Source organism: Eupeodes corollae, chromosome 1 (assembly GCF_945859685.1).
Source record: "Eupeodes corollae chromosome 1, idEupCoro1.1, whole genome shotgun sequence".
In the NCBI taxonomy this organism is placed as follows: Eukaryota; Metazoa; Arthropoda; class Insecta; order Diptera; family Syrphidae; genus Eupeodes; species Eupeodes corollae.
Window position 1 is genome coordinate 32,101,401 of NC_079147.1, and position 10,026 is coordinate 32,111,426.

The 10,026-nt window shown below is 31.5% G+C and overlaps 1 protein-coding gene across 1 annotated transcript; it reads left to right on the forward strand.

The window, feature by feature from the left end:
• The first annotated feature begins 5,192 nt into the window (after positions 1-5,192).
• On the forward strand, positions 5,193-6,729 carry LOC129938758 (probable glucosamine 6-phosphate N-acetyltransferase). The gene is made up of 5 exons (XM_056046490.1): positions 5,193-5,330; positions 5,476-5,686; positions 5,762-5,889; positions 5,952-6,013; positions 6,084-6,729. The coding sequence occupies exons 1-5, from the start codon at positions 5,313-5,315 to the stop codon at positions 6,298-6,300; spliced, it is 636 nt and encodes a 211-aa protein (XP_055902465.1). The 5' UTR covers positions 5,193-5,312; the 3' UTR covers positions 6,301-6,729.
• Positions 6,730-10,026: the final 3,297 nt, after the last annotated feature.

The window sequence follows — 10,026 nt, forward strand, 5'->3', positions numbered from 1 at the left end:
ATTCTAAGGTTTTGAGTATATATTGGCGTTATGCAAGACTTCACGTAAATAGTACGATTTGGTGTTGAATTAGGTAATCTAAACAAGCATTTGAGAAAATGTCTTTGAATTCCTTCAAACTTCTCTAAAGCCAAGTATCCAAAAACTTGAGCACCGTAGCACATACAAGTGTTGACAGTTGCCTGAAAACCCCGATATTTTGACACAATATCGATTTTTGGAATGACAAAAAACTTTGGCCATAATGCAATTTAAGCCTTTTTGCTTTTTTGTTTGAAATGCATGAAAGATTATAAACTTGGTCTATAGTAGAATAGTTGGTTTTATGTACAGCTTGAAATTCATTGATGATGTTGTTTATTTCTAACCAAGCTGACAGTCTGTTCAAGAGAACTATAGTATACAGCTTTGACACAACATTTGTATCTCCTTTATTGATCAGTGGTTATATGATGGATTATTTAAAAGATGATGGTAGCGTTTAAGTTTCAAGAATCTCTTTGAAAAACATCTGTATTTCTACAATAAGAGATGGATATGCATTTTTATAAAATTCATTCCAAGAGTTTTCAGATCTTTTGATGAACATATAGCAGAATATTTGCAGCTTAAAAGGGTTATCTAACACTGGAACATTTAAATGAGGTGAGCGTATGAGATAGAATCTGAATTATTTTTCTATACCTGCCACAAACACTTATTAATCGTAGCATCACTACCTCATTTTCGAATATGTTAGGGCCAACTACGAAGAGGATTTTTAACAATCATCCGAATTCGACAAATCTGCTGGGACCTCGTCAATCAATTGACTGACTTCTCATTTCAACTGAATTTTAAAATATTTTAAAGCTAAGTCGTTATGCAAAATACGGTGTAAATTCGTTTGTGGAATAACTAATTTCTCCAAACATGCTAAATTCAAAGGTGGTACCTGCTTAAATTGGGTGTTCTTTGAAATGGAACCTCTTTTTAATGAGACATCTATAAGTGTCGGTATAAATAATATATTTTGATTTCGAAAAAATTCATTGAACCCAAACATCGGTTTTATAAAAATTTTGATTTGTTTGAAAATATTAATAAGGAATTATGATATAACATAACTTTCCGTGTACAGATCTTGAAATGATTTTAAAAATTAACGCAAGTTAAAATTTTACAATAAACTTTCATTACATGTGTCTTAGTAAGGTTTCACGTAATTATCTGCAACCACAAAAGTTTCATCATTCCAGCTAATAATATTCTTAGAATCGATAGTTTCTTCAAATCATATCATTACATATTTTGTGACATTAGTAATTGATTTAGATTATTAGGGATGAGAAACTTCAAAATTTTGACATTTCTCGACGTTTCAAGGTCCCTAGAGTCGAAATAAAAGATTTTTAGAGAGTTTTACTATGCTTGCGTGTGTAGGTTCGCGACGTTTTTTCATCGTCCATAGATCAAGAACCAGGAGAGATATGGACTTTAAATAAATTTTGTTATGCAAATAATAATATAGAAAGATGCAAAAAGGGCTCTCAAGAAAATTGCGTGGGTGGTTTTTTTGACATAGTAATTTGAAAAAATGGTTAAATATTTTGGTAAACCCTAAATATCTCACGAACGATACCAAAGAAATATTTTTTTTTGAAAAATTCCAATTAAAGTTCTTTTATTAATCAAAAAACTGAAAAGCAAAATATTGTTCGCCTAGAAAATTATACGAACAAAAAATGATTTTATCTCCAAAACAATTTTAAGTAACGAAAAATAACGTTTTTGACATCTGGTAAAATTATGAGAAAAATTTTATTGACAGTTTTTGTACAAAATATAAAAAAAAACAATACTAATACTTGGTAAAAATGTATTTTTACCTCAAATACCTTTTCAAAAATTAAAAACATTGGCTTCTAATTAGTTTTATCTCACGAAAAATATTACTTGCCACATTTACCTAATTTTTATTAAAATCCAACAGTTAAGTTAAGAAGTTATCAGTGTGGGTTGCGCCCCAGCCGCTATATTGAAAATATACTCATGTTAAAATAACTGCTTTAATGGTCACTTATTTAAAAACTCTTTTTAGTTACTTTGTTAACACCATAGAAATAAATCAATAGTAATTGAGGTAAAGATTAAAATTGACAAAGATTTAGTGGGAAATAAAAAATTAATTTAATTTTGATTTGAAATTTGATGTGTATTTCTTCAATTTTAAGGTTTTTTGACCTTTATTCCTTAATTAAATTCCTTAAAATTAGAATGTCATTTTTGTAACGTGATTACTTAAATAATTAATTACACCTGACAAACCAAAACCATTTGCCCTTTTTCCTAAGAACGCAAGAAGCAAGAATAATGTAGTGTAGTAATCTTTAGCCATTTGTCCGTTTTTTTTAAACAACCGAAATGAGGGTGAGGAGAATAGTAGGTTCTTAAACTAATTTTGTTACCTTTTTGGTTTAATACATTAATTTAGCAAAATTATTCCCTAGAAACTTCCTTAAATTTGTATCTACGCAACAACCGTATTTATTCATGTACCTATTTTAACTCCAAAAGGATAAATATAAAAAAATATGTTTTAAAATAGGTAAACATGCATAAATTCTCATTTTCCAAATTTAACACAGTTGTTTCGCACTGCAAAATATTAAAGAAAAAAGTCTGAAGCTACTATTAAAAGGTCAACGTAAACGGTCTCTCTCTCTTTGACGTAAAATAGACGTCATCAAAGATCTACAATAATTAAAAACCACAGAATAATTATGTAATATGCTTACACTGTACCAATTTTAACATTCTTTCACGCCCTAATATGAAAAAAAATAAAAATAACGTTGGCTTAGATAAATATTATTTTGTCTAATCGTGTGATAGTCAACATCTTAAGCATGCGTTGACACAGAATATTTATATGTTTTTATGACGTCACAGAGTCAACGCGTTGGCCCTTTAAGTTGATTGTTTAGTTCTAGCTTGAGTCATGACTAAACTCCAATTACGAAACGACTTAAGTCCTTAAAATTCAGCTTAATACACACCAACCTCCTTAATACTTACTTCTCTACATACCTACCCAACCACTTCCCACTTCACTTCCAATAAAAAAAGCAAATTTAAAAAAATACCTACATCGAATGTATTTGCTATGGAAAAATTCAAAATTAGCAACTAAGCATTGTATCAAAACTTAAATTTGAAAATGTTGCTTTTAAATTTTCAGATTTCACAAAAATAGAAAATCTAAAATCAAATGAATACAATTTTCTGCTAACAAATTTAAAACACATACAACTAAATGTATTCTATATGCATATCTTCTATACATTGATAGGTATGAATAAAACAAATCTCAGGTAACGTTGGCAACGACTGATTTTTGTTTACATTTGAGTAATTTATTTATTTCAATATTTTTATACTTCCAGTCGCTCTTATACTACGTTTCCACCGGACACTAAACCGAGATTTAGCTAGATTTGTCACAAATCTCCTTGAAATCTCACAGATTTACAATAGAAATTTTAATCTCCTCAAATGAAGATTTCAAATAAAACTCATTGAAATCTACTTGGAAACATTAGTTTGTCAAATCAAACAAACTTTTGTTTCGGAGAATAATTGTTGAACCGACTATAAACAATAAACAACTCAAAAACGAAAACGAAAGAAATCAAAAACGAAATAAAATGTAAGTATACAAAAATAATAAATACTTAGATACAAGAATAAAATAACCTAATTACGATTGGTTGTTATGACAACGTCAAATTAATCTCCTTTTCTTTGGTGGAAACACCTCATGATTTATTTTAAATCATTTGCCTTAAATCTCAGATTAATTTTTGGTGGACACGTACTATTAGATTCCACACTTAATTTTCGTACAGGCAGCGCCCCCATGGGCCGCCTTTCGTACCAAAATTTTGTGTTCCATGGTAGTACTATTCAAATTAATATACAAAGGTTCATTTTATGATTCGTTAAATAAGATTGTCATTTTTTTGAGGTATGAGAAGGTATAAGAATAAAGTTAGGTACTGAAGATCTATTATATTTGTATCACTAAAAATAAATAAGTAAAGTAAAATTAAGAGATGTTTTATTTTCATTGAAAAAGTTAACATCCATCAAAAATGACAGTGTTAAAAACGTTTTGGCAACCGAAAGGAACCCAAAATAAGGAAATCGTAGTCGTCTAGTAGCCATAATTTTGTTGGGGGTATTTTGTTTTGTGCCTTGGGGGTATTTTGTTTTGTGTTTGTAAAAAACCATTTCCACAAATTTGTATTGACTTATGATATTAAAAAACAAAAAATATACTTTATGTAATTTTGTATTCCAACAATATATCTACCCTTTTCTTTCCTAAGAAAAAGAATAGGACAGATTTAAAACAATTTCGTTTCGTGTATATGAGATAGAAAAAGTGAATAAATGTTTCCTGTGTATTGGTTTATTTCGTTAATTGCTTTTGGAGTTGCTTATGTGCACTTTATTTTTAAGTATTTCAGAAAAATTCCACTGTAAACAAATCTCTTAAGAAAAATGATTCCAATCATAAAATTCAAATCCAACAGAACTATTATTTAACTTCCTGAACGTACCCATATTTGACATTTCGCACCTGTTTTCTATTGTGTTTTCAATCAGCTGTTTTTGTTGTAATTTTGCCAATAAAAATATGCACTTCCGCAAATTGCAAATCCCAAAAAGCCACGACAACCAAAACCAAGCAGCGATAAAATAAAGTTAAAGTTGCTTTTGCTTTCTATTCATAAAGTTTGAATGTGATATAGTTTCTAAGTCTTCCATACACTAACTTTGCGTCTATAGAATAAATTAAAGATGGTAAGTACATAAATTCCCCAAAACAAAAGACCACAAAGTTATTGATTATTTCTTATCTGAATTTGTTTATAATTCAAAGTAAACAAAATAATATTGTTTACTTTCTTTCTGAAAAATTTAACAAGTGTAAGCACCTTTTCAAGGGGAACCATTTTTGGCCAGTTAGTGAGAACAACAATCCCATTGCGAGGTAAACTACGCACGACCAAGCGTGCGGCAGACAATAACCATAAACGTGTACGCTTTGTACACATTGTACCGGTTTTCCTTTAGGTTATTAAAAATTAATTTTAATTCATTCTTTATTCTTATGGAAAACCGGTCGGTTTGTGATCTTGTTTTGTTCTTAACGAAATGCATAGGTTTGGACATTCAAAGTTGTTTCCTTCTTTTGGTCTACCTCTGGTTTGGTTGGTAGTTGATTTAAGTCTCTTGTCAAGGTAACACATCAATTCCAAACGACTATGGTAGGATATCAGAAGGTGTGTATTGTCGATGTGGATGTGGCATTCTTTTTTTTGTGATTTCAAGTGCAATTTAATTTAACAAAAAAAACTAAAGTTGATAAGATATCATTTCTTATTTATTTATTTTTTAAAATAAAAAAATATTGTTTACAATTTTCAGGAGGAAGTTTATCTTTACGACCCGCGGGTTCTTTTGCAATTAAACTTTCACAAAAGTACAGCTAAATTTGATCCATTTATTTCTGCGGCTGCACCCGGAGAAACGTGGCTAAAAGTACGCCCACTCAAGGATGGCGACTACGATAGGGGTTTCTTGCAATTGCTGTCGCAACTCACAGCCGTTGGGGAAGTCTCAAGAACACAATTTTTAAGTAAGTTTCGACATACCCAAATAAATTGGTCACATTTCCTGATAACTTGAATATTTTGTATCTTGTGTTTCTTAGCGAGATTCTCCCAAATGAAAGCAAGTGGTGATTACTTTGTCACTGTGATCGAAGACTTGAGGAAAAATGAGATAATCGGTGCTGCTTCCCTCATCATTGAACGTAAATTCATTCATGGATGTTCTATTGTAAGTTCTTAAAAACAAATTTTCATGGATTTTTATTTATAACTACGATTTATGTATTTTAGAGGGGACGTCTGGAAGATGTCGTAGTTAACAACACTTACCGGGGAAAACAATTAGGAAAACTGTAAGTTATATTTTTCAACTCAATTATAAATCGTTTTTCTTAATTTTTAACCTGACTTTCTTTTCTTTAGAATCGTTGTGACTGTCTCATTACTTGCTGAACATCTTGGATGTTATAAAATGTCTTTAGATTGCAAAGATAAACTCATACCATTCTACAAGTCATTGGGTTATGTCCTCATACCCGGAAATTCAAATTCCATGACTATAAGATATGATGAATCTCCCAACAGCGCCAATCCACATAATCTTACTAGCAACACAGTAAGCCTCGAATGTCCATCTTGACAATTAGCCCCCAGTGCTGCCGTCAAATCAAAACTTTAATCGAATAAAATGCAAACAAAAACAACAACAAAAACGACAGTCATAATTTATAAAACCATCAATTTATGTTCTTTTGTTTTGTTTTATTTTGTGTTTTTTTTATTAAAGTTTTAACTTGACAAAGAAAAAGTGAGCTACAATAATGTTTGTATAAATCAACATCATCATCAACAACAACAGAAACCTCGCTTTTTCTAATCCTTTAGCAGTGCTGGTTCAAGATTCTAGAAAAGAATGTTAAATATTTAGTTTAAAATATTTTTTAATCTATAAGATTCTTTATTATAAATATTTTTGTTTTTATTATTTTATTTTTTCTCATTTTTGGTGGTGGACTGTTTGCCATAAGAATAAAGATGTTAAGATTAATGAATAAAATTATACAAATAATTAATGTATTTTGAAGACTTGAAAGGATATCTTAGGGATACTTTTGGAGAGTCCACTGCTGGTGTTGAAATTCTCTTACTTGCTAAAGGTAGCGCTAAACAATTAAAATTATTGTTAAGTTAAAAAGTTGTGAAGCGAAGGCGGTAGTTTATGCTGATAATTTGGTTTTAGTGGTCTCGGGAAGGTTCGTCACCTTTTTAAACGAAGTCACGGAGATGGCTCTGAAGAAAGTTAGCAACTGATGGGCCACGAGGAGTGGACTAGGTGTTAATCTGAATAAAACTAAACTCTTTACGACCAACAATAAAATACCTTCTAACGTGAAATATCTAGGAGTTATTCTTCATTGAAGAACGGGCTAAGCAGGCTTTTTTTGCCCATTAAACCCTTTAAACATATTAGAAACAATTGGGCCTACATTCGAAGATGATTTTGTGGACGTACACAGTGCGTTGTACGACCTATTTTGTCATATGGATCGATTGTGTGGTATGGCATGCGCTTAACAAATAACACTACATCAACAAATTAAAGAGGGTTCAGAGAATAACTGGTGTCGGCACAGCACGGGCTCCTTGATCCTGTCCAAAATTTTATTCTTCACCTGCTACAAGTAGGCCAACACATTAAATATGAATCGGTTATTTCAGAAACAACATAAGTCAATGAACATTAACTTTTCAGGAGCAACAAAAAACTGTTTTATATTATGTTAAAATTCCACAACACTCAACATTTTGAGTATGCAAAGTTATAATTTGGCTTAAGATGCATTTAAAAACACACAATTTGTTTGTATTTTTTTGAGTCTTAACCGGTTTTTAAGCCTTTAAAGTCGCCTGACATATGTCGTTTCTGAAATAAACAAACTTTTTTGGTGAAACTTTTGTTTTACTATAAGCTTAAACACAACACAAAATGCTTACAAAAGAAAATGAAAATCTCATCAAAGTACTCTTGAATGTTAACGCCTCCTGGTAGATACGATTTTAGTTTTTTATGACATTCATCTTCTTAATATTGATTGGGATAAGCAAGGGCTTGCGGTAGAGCTACCAGTTCATCTCTTTGAAGATTTCCCAGGTTAAATGTATGACTTGTAAAACCGTTAGTAAAGTTTCTCGCAACAACTGTTTTATCATAACAATCCGAGTGGGAAAACTGAGTAAATTTTCTTATAGTAAACGTATACTTATTTTATATAGCCACATGTCTTCCAAGGGACTCCATTGAAAGCATGTTTCTTTTATAAAAGCGCTTTTGTAGTCGATGATGTCAGCCGTTTTCGGTAAAATGACTTAATTTGTTTGATACTGAAGAACACAGTCGAAAATGAGTTTTCGAAAATTCTTCGTTCTTCAATGTTGAACAATTTGCATTCCTGTTGATAAATGCACAAACTTAAATGTCAACTTTTTGACTGAGCTGGTTGAGGATTTTGGGTTTTATATTCTAAAACGGGGTATCCAAAAGTGATCCTACTGGCAGTTTTACATTCATTTCTACTCAGGGTTGTTCTGTAATTTACTACTGCTTAGCCAAAGGTGACTGGCTTAAAATTATTTATGATTTCGAAGTGATTACTGTTACCTATTCATCGCATCTAACTATTGTTATGTTTTGTCGAGTCAAGATCTCAAAAAGAAAAACACTGCACGTCTTGTTGAAAGGAGGTTTATTCAAAGAGTGAGTAGCTTAATATTCTCCAAATAATTAGAGGCTGGTTGATACATACAGTATGTGTATACAAGTATGGACTACAATATATAACAACTATATGTATCTTTTGCAAATTTAGAACCCTTTGATGCGATTTTCGACAACAAACTGAAAACGGATGCAAAAAGCTTCGTTGGATTGATACAAAATCCGATATCTATAGAAGAAATCTTCTTCAACACCCAATCAATCCTTCAAGTCTGGTTTCAAACACAGTGGATGTCTCAACGGATTCAATTTTTGACACCATCAGAAAATCAGCTGTCAGGAGTTCTCAGGTTCAGACGACATAAGCACATAAGGGACTTGAAAGTAAGGCAAGTCTCTAGCATCTGATTGGCCAGCTGTCAAAATAATTGCCTTCCAATTAACTTTATTTCTCTATGATTTATTTATTTTCTGCACAACTTAATTTAATGCTTTCTGTAAAAAGCTTTCTTGTAAATTTGGAAACGAAATAAGTAATATATTTTTACAATACAAAATACAAATCGTTGTGGACTTGCAGCAGATCTGAGGAGTGTTCTGTAGGTGGTAATATTTTGCGTTACTTAATATCTTCAAGCAAATAATTCGTATAGAAGATTGTGTAGCCTGAAAAAAACAACAATATCTAAAAAACATGGCGTTGAATCTCATAAATTGTAATGATTCTAGGTACAGATTCTTGGTATCCAAAATAATAAGTCAACGGTCTCTGCCATTGATGTGGATATAATGGCTACTTACTTCAAATGAACATATACCAGAAGTTATATTCCCGATTTTCAATGCAAGTGCTAATAGTTGCTTTGAAAAAAATAAAGGATAATAAGGCTCCGGGTTTAGATGGCATACCAGTAGAGTTCTATTAAAATGGCAGCTCACAATTTCTAGAACAAATTTTACTTTTAATATAATAAAGATGTTTATAGATGAGACAATTCCAAAATTAGCTTCCGATCTTCATAAATCTTTAAAAAGGGAGATCCTAACCTCCCGAGCAAATCTCTCTACAATAGACCAAATTTTTAATTTAACGAGTGTTGTTAGACGTTTGATTGATAAAAAAAAGAATCTCTATGCATTTTTTGTAGATTTCAAAGCCGCCTTTGTCACTATTAACAGTTACTACTTTTCAAACTAAATATTCCTCTTGGAGCTATGAAGGCCAACATTTTCTCAATTTTCTGACAGACGCGTATTGAACAATTTAACGTCTTTATCCAGAAAGATATTCCCAACCTATAACAAAAACCTTTCCATGGATCTTATATGCAGACCAGGACATGATATAGCCAGCGTCACTGCAATACGTACCGAACACTGGCCCATAAAAGAGCATGCAACAAAATTTGGCATCCCTTACAATATAAAGTGTCGTATTTGTGGAGACCAACATAAGAGGAGACTTGTGATTCATTTTCTCTGTAAATATGCGGTCTTGGCCAGTTCTAGAATGTCAACATTCGGAGGGGAATTCTTTAACGATTGTGATAAACAGTGCTTGCTTGCTTACTTTAATGGAAGAGCTGCTTGTGACTGCCATTTACACCTGTCACCTTACTACCCTAAGGTCTACAGTCCTATGTGAACTAG

Coding starts and splice junctions, on each gene's coding strand:
- LOC129938758 (XM_056046490.1), top strand. Junction 5,890..5,951: donor TCATTCATGGATGTTCTATT/GTAAGTTCTTAA, acceptor TATGTATTTTAG/AGGGGACGTCTGGAAGATGT. Junction 6,014..6,083: donor GGAAAACAATTAGGAAAACT/GTAAGTTATATT, acceptor TCTTTTCTTTAG/AATCGTTGTGACTGTCTCAT.